The 20,269-nt window shown below is 43.0% G+C and overlaps 2 protein-coding genes across 2 annotated transcripts; both read right to left on the bottom strand.

The window, feature by feature from the left end:
- LOC121568320 (lysophosphatidic acid receptor 4) lies at positions 1 to 1,469 on the bottom strand. The gene has a single exon (XM_041878874.1). The coding sequence runs from the start codon at positions 1,154 to 1,156 to the stop codon at positions 260 to 262; it is 897 nt and encodes a 298-aa protein (XP_041734808.1). The 5' UTR covers positions 1,157 to 1,469; the 3' UTR covers positions 1 to 259.
- A 1,961-nt stretch (positions 1,470 to 3,430) lies between these two features.
- LOC121568319 (lysophosphatidic acid receptor 6-like) lies at positions 3,431 to 7,868 on the bottom strand. Its single transcript, XM_041878873.2, has 2 exons — positions 7,570 to 7,868; positions 3,431 to 4,660 (listed from the first exon to the last, which is right to left on the bottom strand). Exon 2 carries the CDS (start codon positions 4,654 to 4,656, stop codon positions 3,634 to 3,636), a length of 1,023 nt encoding a protein of 340 aa, XP_041734807.1. The 5' UTR covers positions 4,657 to 4,660; positions 7,570 to 7,868; the 3' UTR covers positions 3,431 to 3,633.
- Positions 7,869 to 20,269: the final 12,401 nt, after the last annotated feature.

The raw sequence follows: 20,269 nt of genomic DNA, 5'->3' as shown, positions 1-20,269 counted from the left end.
AGAGGTTGTAAAGTGTTTATTGTATAAAACATATTCATTGTATGAGCACATCTTAAAAGTACAGATGAGCGCAATTAAACTTATATAGCAGAAGAGATTAATTGTTACCAAAAAAACAACTCAACTGTAACATGTAAATTGACAAAATATCATTTTACATTTAACTATAAATTGTGGCATATTTAGGAACACATTTTGATGCCTTTACCTCAAACTCTCTCCACTGATAGTGGTTTCTCACTCACTGTGTACTCACCCCTCATCTACTTTCATGTGATCTGGCCAGAGAAACCTCCATGTCAGAACCCTCTTTCTTCTTCCAGAAAGCATCTAAAGAGAAGTAGTACAACAGTGGATCTAGACAGCAGTTGACGCTGGCCAGACAGAACATGGGCATGACAGCCACCCTGTTTTTGAGCGTTAGCACGATGGAGAATGGCAGGAAGAAGACAATAAACATCAGAAGGTTGATGGTGAAGATCAGCATGACGTTCATCTTGTTGTTGACCTTGGCGGCATCGCTGAGGTGCCCGCGTAGCTTCCAGGACACCATGGCGGAGGAGACCACGTTGACCCCCAGCATGGCGAACACCAGCCCAGACTGCACATAACCAACGATCGGCAACCCCACAGCACATCCACTAGTTGTAAACTCAAAGCAGACGTTATTGGCATTACAGCTCTTCATCCGACGGATCTGGTAGAGGCTCTCTGGGATGTTGACCGCCACGATCAGGAGCCAGACGAAGACACAGGCCTTCCAGGCGTTGGTGGTGGTGCGGAGGTGGCGGGACCTCAGAGGGAAGACCACAGCCAGCAGCCTGTCCAGGCCAATGAAGGTGATGAAGATGGCGCTGGAGCGGATGTTGTTGCGGAACAGCATGGTGGTGGCGGTGCAGGCCTGGATGCCCAGGGGCCAGGTGCCCGTGGTGTAGAAGTAGACCCGGGTGGGCAGGGAGAGCACCAGCAGCAGGTCGGACAGAGCCAGGTGGCTCATGAAGACAGCACTGGAGGATTTGAGGCCATGGCGGCGGAGCAGAATCCACAGCGACACGGCGTTGAGCGGCAGTCCCAGCACCAACACGCAACCATACACTGTGGCAGAGGCTGCATACTCATAACTCATAGCTCCGGAACTATTGTTGGTATTGTTCATGGTGTCTGTGCGTGTGATTAGAAAAGAGACAGAAACAACACCAAACCACTCACTCAGTGCTCTGGTTGCCACATCCTACCAGAGCGGTGTGCATAGAGGTCGAGCTGTTCATAACTTTCGGAATAAAAGTGTTGAAATAGGAAGTGAGGGTGATTTTTTTTCTTTTCAGAAAGGACCTCCCATCCTCTCTGCTTATCACGTTGAAGAGTCTTGAACAAATGACATATTTTTGAGTAAGAAACTATCAACAGGAAGTATCTCTGATCTCTCTGACCTATACAGACAGTCTTAACATTTTTTTGCGAAAAGTGAGTTATTCGTAGTGAATACTTACAGTGGGGAAAAAAAGTATTTAGTCAGCCACCAATTGTGCAAATTCTCCGACTTAAAAAGATGAGAGAGGCCTGTAATTTTCATCATAGGTACACGTCAACTATGACAGACAAATTGAGAAAAAGAAATCCAGAAAATCACATTGTAGGATTTTTAATGAATTTATTAGCAAATTATGGTGGAAAATAAGTATTTGGTCACCTACAAACAAGCAAGATTTCTGGCTCTCACAGACATGTAACTTCTTCTTTAAGAGGCTCCTCTGTCCTCCACTCGTTACCTGTATTAATGGCACCTGTTTGAACTTGTTATCAGTATAAAAGACACCTGTCCACAACCTCAAACAGTCACACTCCAAACTCCACTATGGCCAAGACCAAAGAGCTGTCAAAGGACACCAGAAACAAAATTGTAGACCTGCACCAGGCTGGGAAGACTGAATCTGCAATAGGTAAGCAGCTTGGTTTGAAGAAATCAACTGTGGGAGCAATTATTAGGAAATGGAAGACATACAAGACCACTGATAATCTCCCTCGATCTGGGGCTCCACGCAAGATCTCACCCCGTGGGGTCAAAATGATCACAAGAACTGTGAGCAAAAATCCCAGAACCACACGGGGGGACCTAGTGAATGACCTGCAGAGAGCTGGGACCAAAGTAACAAAGCCTACCATCAGTAACACACTACGCCGCCAGGGACTCAAATCCTGCAGTGCCAGACGTGTCCCCCTGCTTAAGCCAGTACATGTCCAGGCCCGTCTGAAATTTGCTAGAGTGCATTTGGATGATCCAGAAGAGGATTGGGAGAATGTCATATGGTCAGATGAAACCAAAATAGAACTTTTTGGTAAAAACTCAACTCATCGTGTTTGGAGGACAAAGAATGCTGAGTTGCATCCAAAGAACACCATACCTACTGTGAAGCATGGGGGTGGAAACATCATGCTTTGGGGCTGTTTTTCTGCAAAGGGACCAGAACGACTGATCCGTGTAAAGGAAAGAATGAATGGGGCCATGTATCGTGAGATTTTGAGTGAAAACCTCCTTCCATCAGCAAGGGCATTGAAGATGAAACGTGGCTGGGTCTTTCAGCATGACAATGATCCCAAACACACCGCCCGGACAACGAAGGAGTGGCTTCGTAAGAAGCATTTCAAGGTCCTGGAGTGGCCTAGCCAGTCTCCAGATCTCAACCCCATAGAAAATCTTTGGAGGGAGTTGAAAGTCCGTGTTGCCCAGCGACAGCCCCAAAACATCACTGCTCTAGAGGAGATCTGCATGGAGGAATGGGCCAAAATACCAGCAACAGTGTGTGAAAACCTTGTGAAGACTTACAGAAAACGTTTGACCTGTGTCATTGCCAACAAAGGGTATATAACAAAGTATTGAGAAACTTTTGTTATTGACCAAATACTTATTTTCCACCATAATTTGCAAATAAATTCATTAAAAATCCTACAATGTGATTTTCTGGATTTTTTTTCTCTCATTTTGGTCTGTCATAGTTGACGTGTACCTATGATGAAAATTACAGGCCTCTCTCATCTTTTTAAGTGGGAGAACTTGCACAATTGGTGGCTGACTAAATACTTTTTTCCCCCTACTGTATAAACAAACAGGTGTTGATCAAGAGCAATTGTCTAAAACATTGAAATACCGTTTTAGATTTGAAATGGTCTGGATGTACACATTTGGGCTGGCTAGATTGAGAGTGGGTGGATTACATCTGAACAGTCCATATCTGAACGTGTATTATTATGTAGATACTTCTACTCAGTATGAACAAATTACAAGACTCATTTTGTTGATCAGATCAGATAGTGTTAGATATGCCCTCTGAGATATTCTGTGAAACCTCTTTGGATCTCAGCCTCCTAAAGGTAACACTAGGACCAAAGGCCACAGGTGTGATGAGTGAGAAAACAATGGAAGGCTGGATGATTGATTTGAAAACATTTATTACAAGTGTTGGCCATTCATTCATTCTTAGAGGGACTTGTCTCCTCTCTCTGCTGTGGGGATCTGAGTTTTCCATTTCCCAGATAGAGGTGATAGCCATCCATCTACAAGGGAAGCATCTCCACCCTGCTCTCCACACTGCACGCGCCAAGAGGTGATAAGCCACATCTATCTAGCAAGTCCAATCAATCTCCATTGACCTGGGTGTCTGAGCCTGTCTCTCCAGGTTCCTTGACCTTGATGTTGTCCATTGGATGCTGGTTGATTTCCCTGAGCCTTGCCACTGTGTTTCCTCTAGTGGACATCCTCCTCCTCTCCTGGCTGGCAGTCAGCAGGTTCTCCTTCAGGATGAGGTAGTAGCAGACCCCGTCCGTCAAACAGTTGACAGTGCCCAGACAGGTGCTGATGTGGACGAAATCTCTGAGGGGGTCGATGATGCCCCGGTCCTCCGTGAAGTTCTTGGCCAGGAAGTAGACGACTGCGGCCACGTGGTAGGGGATGAAGCACAGCAGGAAGGCCACCAGGTTGCTCAGGACGATCTTCACAGACTTGTTGTTCCTCAGCTTCTCGTCCAGCGGGTTCCGTCGCCGCATGTCACTCAGGATCTGCATCACGCGCACCGAGAAGAACACCATGGCGACCGTGCTGATCGTGAACACCGTCTCCATGGCGATGATGATCCATTTCTTCTTCCAGGTTTCGCTGGAGAAGTTCTGGAAACACCTGGTTTCGTTGTCATTGTGCAGTCCGCTGTCGTTGTTGTTTTTGTTGTGGAGCTCATAGATGGGCGTGGTGAAAGCGAATACCGTCACCCACACGGCCAGGCATACCAGGGCAGCCTTCCGTGACGAGTGTAGATGCTTGCCGTTGAATGGAAACCGCAGAGAAACATAGCGGTCGCCTGAGATGCACACGATCAGTATGATGCTCCCATAGATGTTGACGAACACCAGGCTCTCCAGGAAGGTGCAGAAGCCCATGCTCAGGCCCCAGATGTGTTCGTAGGCGTATATCTTGAAGGGCAGAGAGAAGATGACCAGGCTGTCGTTGATGATCAGACTGCTGAGGTACACCATGGACTCAGTCCATCGACGCATCCTGAAGAGGAGGAGCCACAGAGCGGCCAGGTTGAGGGGAAGACCCACCACAAACGTGGGGACGTAGACAATCCACTGGATATAGCATACTTTTCTTTCACACAGTGGCATTTTACTGCAAACAGAGAGGGAAATACAATACGCATATAAATGTAATTTCACTTAAAACACAATGCTTTTAAACCAATACAAGAGGCATCAATCAGGATCGTCACTGAGCAAGAGTAAAGAGATTTATAGGGATAGTTCGGGATTTTGGCAGTCTACAGGAACCTCATGCTAGCTGTTCCTGTAGACTTCCAGTCATTGCGCTAATAATAAATTATTTAGCAATTGCGCTAACACAAGTTAGCAACTTCCTTCAAACTGAACACAGAGACATATAAATTGTATAAACAAGTTAATCTGACTCTGGGGAAGTAGATAAAGAGGCTCATTACCAAAATCATGAACTATCCCTTTAAGCCTCACTGAAATTTGACTGTAGGCTACATGTTATGTCAACTTGAGGGGATATCCTGTAGTAAATAATGAAGCAACTAATCATTTGTATGACTACTGCCATCTCATACACTAGGCATAGTGTTACTACCTAGTAGGCTAACTGATTTCTCTTAGTGTAACAGGCAGGAGCTTTTTAGAGGTCCACCACTAAGCAGCAGTACTCAATTCCTCTGTAACCCTATAAAAGGGGAAAGGAATTGGCATTCTTGGAAAGCCATCTTACATGAGATTCTGGGATGATCTTAATTGCACACTCCATGTGTCCACTGTCCTCTCTCCTCAAAACCCATTGGAGGAGAAGGTCAGAGGGGAGGGACATCTGGTTCTCATCCAATGGGTTTTGAAAAGGAGACGAGGAGTGAGGATGTTAGGAGTATGAAATTGAGATCTTCCCTCGTTTGGGCCATGTCAAATATGATCTATTATATTGACAAGATGTCCTCAAAGATGGAAGGCAGGCACGAGGAGGCAAGATCAGGTGGGACCATTCTATCCAATGAGAGGGGCAGATACAGTGAGGGAAAAATGTATTTGATCCCCTGCTGATTTTGTACGTTTGCCCACTGACAAAGACATGATCAGTCCATAATTTTAATGGTAGGTTTATTTGAACAGTGAGAGACAGAATAACAACAAAAAAATCCAGAAAAACGCATGTAAAAAATGTTAGAAATTGATTTGCATTTTAATGAGGGAAATAAGTATTTGACCCCTCTGCAAAACATGACTTAGTACTTGGTGGCAAAACCCTTGTTGGCAATCACAGAGGTCAGACGTTTCTTGTAGTTAGCCACCAGGTTTGCACACATCTCAGGAGGGATTTTGTTCCACTCCTCTTTGCAGATCTTCTCCAAGTCATTAAGGTTTTGAGCCTGACGTTTGGCAACTCGAACCTTCAGCTCCCTCCACAGTTTTCTATGGGATTAAGGTCTGGAGACTGGCTAGGCCACTCCAGGACCTTAATATGCTTCTTCTTGAGCCACTCCTTTGTTGCCTTGGCTGTGTGTTTTGTAGTCCCGAAAGGTTTTGTAACTTTCAAAATAAAGAAATTATCCTCTATGATGTAAAATGCAGCATCATAGATTTCTGTATTTTGAAAGTTAAATATCTTGAAAACTTGAGTGCTGACAAGCAAAACATTTTGGGATTATGTCAACAATGGACTAATGAAACAAATAGTAAAGGATCGTTTTTGGGTGGACCTTTAATGCATGGACTGCTATGACTGTTTATTCAACACCATAAGCAAATCATCAAACATATTTAAGTTTGCTTGCATCATATTAAGATGAAAATGTATATTTAAAGAATAGAGATATGAAAAGGGAGAATTGTTCATCAACGATTATTCACATTGAAAATAAAGTTGTAGATCAAAACAAAGTTATTGTTAACTATTATTCAATTATATTGCCTATTGAACAGTGACTACATTTGCTCAACATCCAAGCTACTACACATTTTCGGGCAACTTGGAGTCAGGGTTAGACATAACATAGTACTCCAATTAGTATGTTAGGTTACGTATAGTATGTATTAATTTGTGGATGTCCATCATCCATTTAGTATCATATGTTACAAATTACAATTCGTATGATATGTTACGAATATGCAAAGCGTATGATATGTTACGAATTCCAATTAGTTTTGGCTAACGTTAGCTTGGTGGCTAACGTTAGCTAGGCTAGGGGTTAAGGTTAGTGGTTAAGATTATTGTTAGGTGAAGGGTTAGCTAAGATGCTAAGTAGTAGCAAAGTAGCTAAAAAGTAATAAGTAGTTGCAAATTTGCTAATTAGTTAAAATGCAAAAGTTGTCCTTGATGAGATTCGAACACACTACATTTGGGTTGCTAGACTTCATATGCCTACCCACCCTGACCAACTACCTTACCTTAAAGGAAAACTCCACCCATTAAAGGAAAACTCCACCCAAAAACTATATTTTGGTATTTGTTTCATTAGTCAATTGTTGATATAGTCCCACATTTTTGCATGTCAGCAATCAAGTTTTCAAGATGTATAACTTAAAAAATACAGAATGTTGAAGTTATATATCTTGAAAACTTGATTGCTGACATGAAAAACATTATCTCAACAATGGACTAATGAATGTAAGCTTTTGTCTTATGTAACCATAACAAACATAAAAAATTATACTAATTTGAGTGTCCCAGGTTTAAATTCAGTATGTTAAATTTAGTCTATGAGACCAAGCTGGTTCGGGATGTTTAGTTAAAAACTGATGTCTGAACCAATGACTGTATAGGTCTGAACAGTGTGATTTCTCCCCTTTGTAGAACGTCCATGAGTTTAAAATGTGTTTCCATTGTTTTAGAGATCATGACATTTCAATTTGTCTAGATGATTTACGATTATATGATACAGTATCTCACAACAGCATGGCAGAAACCTCAGGTGATTGTAAAGATAGGCTGCGGTTAATTAATGCATGAACTCTGAAGAACTGGGTGCAAAACTCCAGTCCAAAAGTATTACAGTAGGGTACAGAAAAAAAACTCACCGAAGTCGAGTTGTGATAATTATCTCTTCTCAACTGGAATCGAACCTCATGGCTTTGAGTACTGGTTTGGTAAGACAAACTTTAACCTACAGTAAACAGCCTATGTCGTGCCAATATTTATTCCTCTGATTGATAGTGAATCCCGATTGCGCGCTGTTTTACAAAAAACCCTACACAAACCGCACTGGACCTGCAATCTGCTCTAGGCTAGTGGTGCTTTGGTTGACTAGTTTGCATAGTTAAATGAAGCAGTCTAATTCAAATTAACCTAATATAATCAGATATGCACATACAGTAGCTAAAAGAAGACAGTAATCACTTATTGTGTGGATTGCGCACACACATGCCGACCACTTCTGCTTAGGCCACACTCACGTGGTTTAGCATGCTCAGTTTCTTTTTTAAATGCAAAACTTTTCATGACCAATGTAAGATATGTAGGTTAACAGAAGGCGTTTCCCCTTTGACATATATACGTTTCCCACGCAGGTTTGAGGTTCTCATTTCGTCTTTTGTAGAAGAAACCAAGCTGTATGGGAATAGTTGTTCAATTGTAAATCTTCCTCTTTTTAATCATGATTATATCAACTGTCATTGCTCATGCACACATTCACATATGAGTGGTCTGGAAAAAGAGTCTGAAACAGTGAAATATAATGTTACTGTTTTGTATAAAGACGCACTGGAGGGAGCCACATGAACAGTTAGGGGACATCTTGAGTACTCTGTCAGGAGCCAACTAGTACAAGTAGACTTTTGACTGAAGTCTGTCTGATACTGTTGCGCAGAGAACAATGTCGTTATGACAGCTTACATCGCCACCACAACCACATCCGCATTTAATTTCCGTCTTAACTTTTCCTGCTTTGAATGAGTGATCTTTATTTTAAATTTTTTAAATTTTAGTCATTTAGCAGACGCTCTTATCCAGAGCGACTTTACAGTTAGTGAGTGCATACATTTATTTTTTTCTTCATACTTCCATCATTGCTAGTCATCATTGCCTGGGCCCACATACTTTTGAATGAATCCTCTACAGATCAGTAATCAATATATTTGGTCTAGAAAAGCGATTAAGGCCTACTCTACATGTCTCAAATCAGAGTAGCATCTACCTGTCCACACTTCCTCTCAGGCTAGTGTACAGTGCATTCGGAAAGTATTCACACCCCTTCCCTTTTTCCACATTTTGTTACTTTACAGCCTTATTCTAAAATGGATGAAATTGTTTTTTCCCCCTAATCAATCTACACACAATACCCCGTAATGACAAAGCAAAAACAGGTTTTTAGACATTTTTTGTAAATGTATTAAAAATGAAAAAATAAAATATCACATTTACATAAGTATTCAGACCCTTTACTCATTACTTTGTTGAAGCATCTTTGGCAGCGATTACAGCCTTGAGTCTTCTTGGGTATGACGCTACAATCTTGGCACACCTGTATTTGAGGAGTTTCTCCCATTCTTCTCTGCAGATCCTCTTAAGCTCTGTCAGGTTGGATGGGGAGCGTCTCTGCACAGCTATTTTCAGGTCTCTCCAGAGATGTTCGATCAGGTTCAAGTCCGGTCTCTGGCTGGGCCACTCAAGGACATTCAGAGACTTGTCCCGAAGCCACTCCTTCGTTGTCTTGGCTGAGGGCTTAGGGTCGTTGTCCTGTTGGAAGGTGAACCTCCTGAGCCCTCTGGAGCAGGTTTTCATCAAGGATCTCTCTGTACTTTGCTCTGTTCATCTTTCCCTCGATCCTGACTAGTCTCCCAGTCCCTGCCGCTGAAAAACATCCCCAACAGCATGACGCTGCCACCACCATGCTTCACCATAGGGATGCTATTGGCCAGGTGATGAGCGACGCCTGGTTTCCTCCAGACGTGACGCTTGGCATTCAGGCCAAAGTGTCAATCATGGTTTCATCAGACCAGAGAATCTTGTTTCTCATGATTTGAGAGTCCTTTAGGTGCCTTTTGGCAAACTCCAAGCGGGATGTCATGTCACTTTTACTGAGGAGTGGCTTCCATCTGGCCACTCTACCATAAAGGCCTGATTGGTGGAGTGCTGCAGAGATGGTTGTCCTTCTGGAAGGTTCTCCCATCTCCACAGAGGAACTCTGGAGCTCTGTTAGAGTGACCATCGAGTTCTTGGTTACCTCCCTGACCAAGGCCCTTCTCCCCTGATTGCTCAGTTTGACCGGGCGGCCAGCTCTAGGAAGAGTCTTGGTGGTTCCAAACTTCTTCCATTTAAGAATAAAAAAAATAAAAAAAAATAAAAAAAGAATGATGGAGGCCACTGTGTTCTTGGGGACCTTCAATGCTGCATACATTTTTTGGTAAATTCCCCAGATCTGTGCCTTGACACAATCCTGTCTCGGAGCTCTACGGACAATTCCTTCGACCTCATGGCTTGGTTTTTGCTCTGACATGCACTGTGAACTGTGGGACCTTATATAGACAGGTGTGTGCCTTTCCAAATCATGTCCAATCAATTGTTTGTACCACAGGTGGACCAATCAGGTTGTAGAAACATCTCAAGGATGATCAATGGAAACAGGATGGACCTGAGCTCAATTTCGAGTCTCATAGCAAAGGGTCTGAATACTTATGTAAAGAAGTTTATTTTAATATTACATTTTTGCAAGAATTTCTGAAAACCTGTTTTTGCTTTGTCATTATGGGGTATTGTGTGTAGATTGATGAGTAAAAAAATAATTTAATCCATTTTAGAATAAGGTTGTAACGTAACAAAATGTGGAAAAAGTTAAGTGGTCTGAATACTCTCCGAATGCACTGTATGTGTGCATTGTGCAATAGATGCAATATACTGGATGTGGTAACACATTTGTCAAATTATTGAAACAAGGTGTAAGCCTAAGGTAATATTTCAAGACCATGTACAACACAGACGGTGATCGAGAGACCCACTGAGTTTTTGTCACCTGGGGTGACACTTTTAACCAAACATTTTGTTTGACTAGCTACTTTAGATAACCAATTAGGTGACTGTGGGCATTTTGAGTTAACACTCATTGTATCACATTTCCACACAGGCTGCCAAGAATGTGACATTAATAACATGACCCACCTGCCTCCTGTTACAGGAGCAATACATGCAGGTGTAAGGTAACCAGTAAGTTAGGCCTACTTATATTTAATTAATTAATTAATTATCACCAGGGTCTTGCCAATATATTACTTTATTGATATTTTAATGTAATGTAATAGTATCTTATGTTGTTCTTGTCTATAACTGTTCTGTACTCAGTCATGTGGTTGTATATTTTATGTGGACCCCCGGAAGAGTAGCTCCTGCATGTCCAATAGCTAATGGGGATCCTACTAAACTATAGTGAGCTCCAAAAGTATTGGGACAGTGACCTTTTTAGTTGTTTTGGCTCTGTACTCCAACACTTTGTATTCGAAATGATACAATGACTATGAGGTTAAAGTGCAGACTGTCATTTAAGGGTATTGTCATCCATATCAGGTGAACCGTTTAGAAATTACAGCACTTTTTGTGTATAGTCCCTTTATTTTAGGCGACCAAAAGTATTGGGACAGATTCACTTATATGTGTATTAAAGTAGTCAAAAGTTGGGCATTTGGTCCCATATTCCTATTACGCAATGATTACATCAAGCTTGTGACTCTACACACTTGTTGGATGCATTTGCTGGTTGTTTTGGTTGTGTTTCAGATTATTTTGTGGCCAGTAGAAATTAATGGTAAATAATGTATTGTGTCATTTTGGAGTCACTTTTATTGTATATAAGAATAGAATATGTTTCTAAACACTTCTACATTAATGTGGATGCCACCATGATTATGCCAAAACATCAGCTATACGGATGAGGCCAACGCTGGTTAATGCTGTTTAACATTCAACCTGATTGAATCCAGGCCTAAACTAAACCATTAGTAATGAATTAGTAAGTAGTGGTTTGATTGTGACTGCTTTTTGGCTAGTCAATAGCATATGGAAATTGTGGCATTCATCTTTAATGATTGTAAAAAATAGTTTTGCAAAGGGGTAAATTGAGCCAAAGTTGACGAAATGCCACCTCAGTCCATGTATATCAGTGCATTTATAACAACCTAACCATTATGAAACTTATTTTTTCGATCAATAAGCTTCACATAGCAAATTAGCAATTAAATGTTTTGTTGACCAAATTCTACACTCTCTCATGGACCTCCATTCCTTACTTCGTGGTCTTATTTTTGTTGACAGATTTTGGGATGAGTTAACCTTCTCGCTTCGACTCTTCCTCTCTGGCCATGTGCTGTGTGTATGTTCACTTGTCATGTTGAAGGGGTTGATGGATGCTTTGGGCCAGACTTGAGAACTAGTGTGAAAGTAAAGACGGCCTATTTATATAATGGCAACGCCAGCCGCTGTTCTTTGTCCTTTGTTTTATCGGAATAGGGTTGTATTTTAAAATGTTAGAAAAACTATTTGTCACGATCGTCCAACAGAGATGAGGACCAAGGCGCAGCGTTGCAGGCAAACATACTCTTTATTTAGCGTCAAATGACCAAAACAACAAAACGATATCGTGACAGTTCACGGTCTAACACAAACCGAATGGAAACAAAATCCCACAAACACGAATGAAAAACAGACTGTATAAATATGGCTCCCAATCAGAGACAGCCAGCAACACCTGACACTCGTTGCCTCTGATTGGGAGCCACTCTGGCCAACATAGAAATAGCACCCATAGAAACAAAACACATTGATCTACACACCCTGGCTCAACATAACAGTGTCCCCAGAGCCAGGGCGTGACAGTACCCCCCCCTAAAGGCGCGGACTCCGACCGCGTCAACCAAATACCACAGGGGAGGGCCCGGGTGGGCACTCCGCCAGGCGGCGGATCCGGCTCGGGCCTGATCCCGCTCCCTCTCCAACCCCCCAAAGTACCCCTGGTCCGGTCTGGCCCCGCTGGCCGGAGCTGGACTGCACACTGATGGAGCGGATTGCTCTAGCCCCGGCGTAAAACATCTGATCAGTGCCGAACCAGGCACCAGTGGAACAGGCACGGGCCGTGCCGGACTGACGACGCCCACCACTGGCTTGGTGTGGAGAACAGGCACGGGCCGTGCTGGACTGACAACGCACACCACTGGCTTGGTGTGAGGAGCAGGAGTGAGCCGAACCGGGCCGACGAAACGCACCACTGACTTGGTGCGGGGAGCAGGAACGGGCCGAGCCGGGCTGACGGGCGCACCACTGACTTGGTGCGGGGAGCAGGAACGGGCCGAGCCGGGCTGACGGCAGCGCACCACTGACTTGGTGCGGGGAGCAGGAACGAGCCGAGCCGGGCTGACGAGCGCACCACTGACTTGGTGCGGGGAGCAGGAACGGGCCGAGCCGGGCTGACGAGCGCACCACTGACTTGGTGCGGGGAGCAGGAACGGGCCGAGCCGGGCTGACGAAGCGCACCACTGACTTGGTGCGGGGAGCAGGAACGGGCCGAGCCGGGCTGACGAAGCGCACCACTGACTTGGTGCGGGGAGCAGGAACGGGCCGAGCCGGGCTGACGAAGCGCACCACTGACTTGGTGCGGGGAGCAGGAACGGGCCGAGCCGGGCTGACAAAGCGCACCACTGACTTGGTGCGGGGAGCAGGAACGGGCCGAGCCGGGCTGACGAAGCGCACCACTGACTTGGTGCGAGGAGCAGGAACAGACCGGACCGTACTGGGGACACACACCGCTGGCCCTACACCGGGATCTGGAACGGGCCGGACCGGACTGGTAACACACCCCAGTACCTCTCGCCGTGCCTCTACACCTTCCATCCCCTCTTCGACCAGTGGCCCCCGTAACCTGGCGGCCTCCTCTGCCAACCCGCTGGACCGCTCTATCGCGGCCTCCTGCTGCCCCGACGTCGTGAGCCCCCCCCTAAAAAATGTCTGGGGGTCTCTCCTCCCCGTGGGCCAGGCCTCTATAGTTCTCGCCCAACTCTCGCTCTTCTGCTTCCAACTCCCGCCATTCAGCTCCTCAATTGGCTTGACCCAGTCGAAGCTCTTCCTCCACTGTTCCCAAGTCCACCCTCTCTGCTCCTCACTAGGCTTGACCCAGTCGAGGTTGCCACGGAGATCTGCCAGCGATTCCCCTGGCGATGGCTCCTGGACACGCTGCTTGGTCCAGTTTTGGTGGGATTTTCTGTCACGATCGTCCAACAGAGATGAGGACCAAGGCGCAGCGTTGCAGGCAAACATACTCTTTATTTAGCGTCAAATGACCAAAACAACAAAACGATATCGTGACAGTTCACGGTCTAACACAAACCGAATGGAAACAAAATCCCACAAACACGAATGAAAAACAGACTGTATAAATATGGCTCCCAATCAGAGACAGCCAGCAACACCTGACACTCGTTGCCTCTGATTGGGAGCCACTCTGGCCAACATAGAAATAGCACCCATAGAAACAAAACACATTGATCTACACACCCTGGCTCAACATAACAGCGTCCCCAGAGCCAGGGCGTGACACTATTTCCCATTGCCTGAGACATTAGCTTGTCATTTATTGGGTTAGGCCAATAGTTTACCCTTGTGCAGTGTGACTTATCAAAGACACTTATCACATGCTCAACTGGTACTTTATTAGATTTGCAGTGAAATCAGTGTGGCATTCATTAAACTGTGTGCAGTGAACCACTTTCATATAGGCTATCAGTAAGACTTGGCCTATCTCTCTATTTGCCTGTAGCAACTCATTGTTATCAAGCCATTTGTGGTTTTGTACATTAAATATTTCCCTATTAAAGATCAGCACTGTACCATTGCTCATCAAAATAGTTCAATTCCAAATAAAAGCAATTTTGTTTACTTATATCCTTCATTTGGTAGGCCTGTTGAGAACGATGTCTTAGTTTGGAGATCCTCTTTGCTGCTGTCTAAACCAAGGGGTGATATACCTATTGTCTGTAACTACCATCCCACAAACTCAGGACACAGATGTCAGTTCAACGTCTAGTTTTGATTTACATTTGGTTGAGTTGTCAACTAACATGAATTCAACGTGAAATCAACAAAACATTTCACCATGTCATTGGATTTAGGTTAAAAGTCGGGTGAAAAAAATACGAAATGCCCTTACGTTGATTACTTTTTTCATATCCAATCAGTTTTCCACGTTGATTTAACATCATCACATAGAATTTGGGGGTTGAAATGATGTGGAAATAACATTGATTCAACTAGTTTTGCCCAGTGGGATGTCACATTAGGTTGTAGCCTACCAACTACCTATGCATATAAATATGTCAGTGTATGGTTAGTTCCATTTTAACCAACTATGTCCACTGTTGACATGGAAACAAGGAGATCATTGCCCACCAAGAGGTTAAAGGAAAACTCCACCCAAAAACACAATTTTGGTATTTGTTTCATTAGTCCATTGTTGACATACAGTGAGGGAAAAAAGTATTTGATCCCCTGCTGATTTTGTACTTTTGCCCACTGACAAAGACATGATCAGTCTATAATTTTAATGGTAGGTTTATTTCAACAGTGAGAGACAGAATAACAACAACAAAATCCAGAAAAACGCATGTCAAATATGTTATAAATTGATTTGCATTTTAATGAGGGAAATAAGTATTTGGCCCCTCTGCAAAACATGACTTAGTACTTGGTGGCAAAACCCTTGTTGGCAATCACAGAGGTCAGACGTTTCCTGTAGTTGGCCACCAGGTTTGCACACATCTTGGGAGGGATTTTGTTCCACTCCTCTTTGCAGATCTTCTCCAAGTCATTAAGGTTTCGAGGCTGACGTTTGGCAACTCGAACCTTCAGCTCCCTCCACATATTTTCTGTGGGATTAAGGTCTGGAGACTGGCTAGGCCACTCCAGGACCTTAATGTGCTTATTCTTGACCCACTCCTTTGTTGCCTTGGCTGTGTGTTTTGTAGTCCCAAAAGGTTTTGTAACTTTCAAAATAAAGAAATCATCCTCTATGATGTAAAACGCAGCATTATAGATTTCTGTATTTTGAAAGTTAAATATCTTGAAAACTTGAGTGCTGACAAGCAAAACATTTTGGGATTATGTCAACAATGGACTAATGAAACAAATACTAAAGGATCGTTTTTGGGTGGACCTTTAATGCATGGACTGCTATGACTGTTTATTCAACACCATAAGCAAATCATCAAACACATTATGTTTGCTTGCATAATATTAAGATGAAAATGTATATTTAAAGAATAGAGATATGAAAAGGGAGAATTGTTCGTCAATGATTATTCACATTGAAAATAAAGTTGTAGATCAAAACAAAGTTATTGTTAACTATTATTCAATTATTTTGCCTATTGAACAGTGACTACATTTGCTCAACATCCAAGCTACTACACATTTTCGGGCAACTTGGAGTCAGGGTTAGACATAACATAGTACTCCAATTAGTATGTTAGGTTACGTATAGTATGTATTAATTTGTGGATGTCCATCATCCATTTAGTATCATATGTTACAAATTACAATTCGTATGATATGTTACGAATATGCAAAGCGTATGATATGTCACGAATTCCAATTAGTTTTGGCTAACGTTAGCTTGGTGGCTAACATTAGCTAGGTTGGGGTTAAGGTTAGTGGTTAAGATTACTGTTAGGTGAAGGGTTAGCTAAGATGCTAAGTAGTAGCAAAGTAGCTAAAAAGTAGTAAGTAGTTGCAAATTTGCTAATTAGTTAAAATGCAAAAGTTGTCCTTGATGAGATTCGAACACACTACATTTGGGTTGCTAGACTTCATATGCCTACCCACCCTGACCAACTACCTTACCTTAAAGGAAAACTCCACCCATTAAAGGAAAACTCCACCCAAAAACTATATTTTGGTATTTGTTTCATTAGTCAATTGTTGATATAGTCCCACATTTTTTTTGCATGTCAGCAATCAAGTTTTCAAGATGTATAACTTAAAAAATACAGAATGTTAAAGTTATATATCTTGAAAACTTGATTGCTGACATGAAAAACATTATCTCAACAATGGACTAATGAATGTAAGCTTTTGTCTTATGTAACCATAACAAACATAAAAAATTATACTAATTTGAGTGTCCCAGGTTTAAATTCAGTATGTTAAATTTAGTCTGAGACCAAGCTGGTTCGGGATGTTTAGTTAAAAACTGATGTCTGAACCAATGACTGTATAGGTCTGAACAGTGTGATTTCTCCCCTTTGTAGAACGTCCATGAGTTTAAAATGTGTTTCCATTGTTTTAGAGATCATGACATTTCAATTTGTCTAGATGATTTACGATTATATGATACAGTATCTCACAACAGCATGGCAGAAACATCAGGTGATTGTAAAGATAGGATGCGGTTAATTAATGCATGAACACTGAAGAACTGGGTGCAAAACTCCAGTCCAAAAGTATTACAGTAGTGTACAGAAAAAAAACTCACCGAAGTCGAGTTGTGATAATTATCTCTTCTCAACTGGAATCGAACCTCATGGCTTTAAGTACTGGTTTGGTAAGACGAACTTTAACCTACAGTAAACAGCCTATGTCGTGCCAATATTTATTCCTCTGATTGATAGTGAATCCCGATTGCGCGCTGTTTTACAAAAAACCCTACACAAACCGCACTGGACCTGCAATCTGCTCTAGGCTAGTGGTGCTTTGGTTGACTAGTTTGCATAGTTAAATGAAGCAGTCTAATTCAAATTAACCTAATATAATCAGATATGCACATACAGTAGCTAAAAGAAGACAGTAATCACTTATTGTGTGGATTGCGCACACACTTGCCGACCACTTCTGCTTAGGCCACACTCACGTGGTTTAGCATGCTCAGTTTCTTTTTTAAACTTTTCATGACCAATGTAAGATGTGTAGGTTAACAGAAGGCGTTTCCCCTTTGACGTATATACGTTTCCCACGCAGGTTTGAGGTTCTCATTTCGTCTTTTGTAGAAGAAACCAAGCTGTATGGGAAACGTTGTTCAATTGTAAATCTTCCTCTTTTTAATCATGATTATATCAACTGTCATTGCTCATGCACACATTCACATATGAGTGGGTGACTGTCTGGAAAAAGAGTCTGAAACAGTGAAATATAATGTTACTGTTTTGTATAAAGACGCACTAGAGCAGGGGTGTCAAACTCATTTTAGCTCAGGGGCCACATGGAGGAAAATCTATTCCCAAGTGGGCCGGACCGGTAAAATCATGGTATATATAACTTAAAAACAACAACTTCAGATTGTTTTCTTTGTTTTAATACTATCAACATAAAACAAAAAGCTGGAGCCTGAGGACAGTGTGTCCAAAATAGTACAAGCACAACATCACTATTAATCATAAAACACCTCAAGTTTATTTGAAAATTCTAAAGAAAAAGAACACACAAACACACAATGCCTCAGTGATTCACATAACTGTTTCACAGATCACAGAACTATATCAGGGTGTCATTTCTCAGGCAGAAATGTAGATACAAATAATGAAATCCTGTTCCCCAAACAAGTGCAAGAACCACAGAGTCAAGAATAGGTTAAATATACAAATAAAATAAAATCAATTAAAAACAATAGCACATCAACATAAAAACATATAAACATAAAGCTGGAGCCTGAGGACAGTGTGTCCAAAAGCACAACATCACTATTAATCATAAAACACCTCAAGTTATTTGAAATTCTGAGGACAAACAACACACAAACACACAATGCCTCAGTGATTCACAGAAGTATATCACAGATCACAGAACTATATCAGGGTGTCTCATGCAGCACTTTAAGTGGGGGTTGCATAGTTTATTTGACTCCTGATACCTGGCATATTTTAGCTTTCACCAGCGCATCAATATCAGGCGTCACATCCTGAGTGGCAGCCAACTTCAGGATGTGATTCAAGTGCTTGTGCGTGAGCCTTGAGCGCAGCTTTGTTTTATTTATGCTCATTACAGAGAACTTGCTCGCAAAGATATGTGGTTCCAAACATGCACAACCGTTTTGCAGTGAGGGCTGTCAAGTTGGGGTAACCTGGCAAGAGATTCTGATAAAATGTGTCCAAGCCAGCTGCGGCAAATTTGCCCTTCAAATCCGAGTCACACTGCAAGTCTATTATTTCAAGTTGGATGCTGACGGGCAGATCAGAGGGATTCACCGTGAATGGCGAACAAAAAACTTTGAAGTCTTGCGCCAGTTCACCAAAAATCTGAAAGCGTTGCTCAAACTCCCTTAACAGTCCCGTTATTTTATCTTTGAACCGCTTCATGTCTGCCACATGTTGGGTCGTGCACACATTTTTCAGACAGGGGAAGTGAGCTGCATCACCACCGGCGAGTTGCGTCTCCCACAATGACAATTTCAACTTGAAAGAACGTATTTTACATTTACATTTTAGTCATTTAGCAGACGCTCTTATCCAGAGCGAATACATATATATATTTTTTATACTGGCCCCCCGTGGGAATCAAACCCACAACCCTGGCATTGCAAACGCCATGCTCTACCAACTGAGCTACATCCCTGCCGGCCATTCCCTCCCCTACCCTGGACAATGCTGGACCAATTGTGCGCCGCCCATGAGTCTCCCGGTCGCGGCCGGCTGCGACAGAGCCTGGATTCGAACCAGGATCTCTAGTGGCACAGTTAGCACTGCGATGCAGTGCCTTAGACCACTGCGCCACTCAGGAGTATGCTGTCATAATGCTGTCATAATACTGCGTGGCAACTTTGTTGCGCCCTTGCAGCTGTTTGTTCAAGTTATTCAGGTGCTCTGTAACATCCACCATAAATGCAAGGTCCTGCATCCATTCTGCGGAATTAAATTCTAACACTGGTTTGCCCTTTTCTTTCATGAACTGTTCAATTTCTTCTCGTAAATCAAAGAAACGCCTCAGCACAGCACCTCGGCTTAACCATCTTACCTCAGTGTGGTATGGCAGTTTGGATGACCACCTTCATGACGTTATCCATCTTTAATGACTTGCAACACAAAGCCTCCTGGTGCAAAATACAGTGAAAAGTCCAAAAATCACGTCCTCCATTTGCAGATTGCACTTTCTCTCTGAACTTTGTCACAACGCCTGCTTTTTTCCCGATCATTGAGGGCGCACCATCTGTAGCCAGGCTGACAGCGCGGGACCAGTCCACTCCGACCCTGTCCAGCGCGCCCGACGAGTGCAGTGAAAATATCAGCCGCTGTCGTTGTATCTGTCATCGGCACCAACTCCACGAACTCCTCGGTGACAGTCAATGTGTCATCAACTCCGCGGATGAAAATGGCCAGTTGTGCAACATCTGTAATGTCCGTGCTTTCATCAATTGCAACCGAAAACGCAATAAATGACTTTACTCTTTGCTTCAACTGGCTGTCCAAATCCACTGAAAGATCGGAAATCCTGTCTGCAACTGTGTTTCTTGTCAGGCTGATATTTGCAAAAGCCTGGTGCTTTTCAGGGCACACAATCTCTGCTGCCTTCATCATGCATGTTTTTACAAATTCACCCTCACTAAATGGTTTTGAAGCCACTGCGATTTCATTAGCAATGAGGTAGCTAGCTTTCACTGCAGCGTCACTGATGTCTCGGCTGTGAGTAAACACAGACTGCTGTTTCTTCAGACCCACCAACAGTTCATTCACCTTCTCTCTTCTCCGCTGTCCTTGAAAGTTGTCATATTTGTCGGCATGAAGACTCACATAGTGGCGACGAAGGTTATATTCTTTCAGC

The sequence above is a fragment of the Coregonus clupeaformis genome, chromosome 6 (assembly GCF_020615455.1).
Source record: "Coregonus clupeaformis isolate EN_2021a chromosome 6, ASM2061545v1, whole genome shotgun sequence".
NCBI lineage: Eukaryota > Metazoa > Chordata > Actinopteri > Salmoniformes > Salmonidae > Coregonus > Coregonus clupeaformis.
Note: the sequence above shows the minus strand (reverse complement) of the source record. Positions and strands in the feature narration are given on the sequence as shown.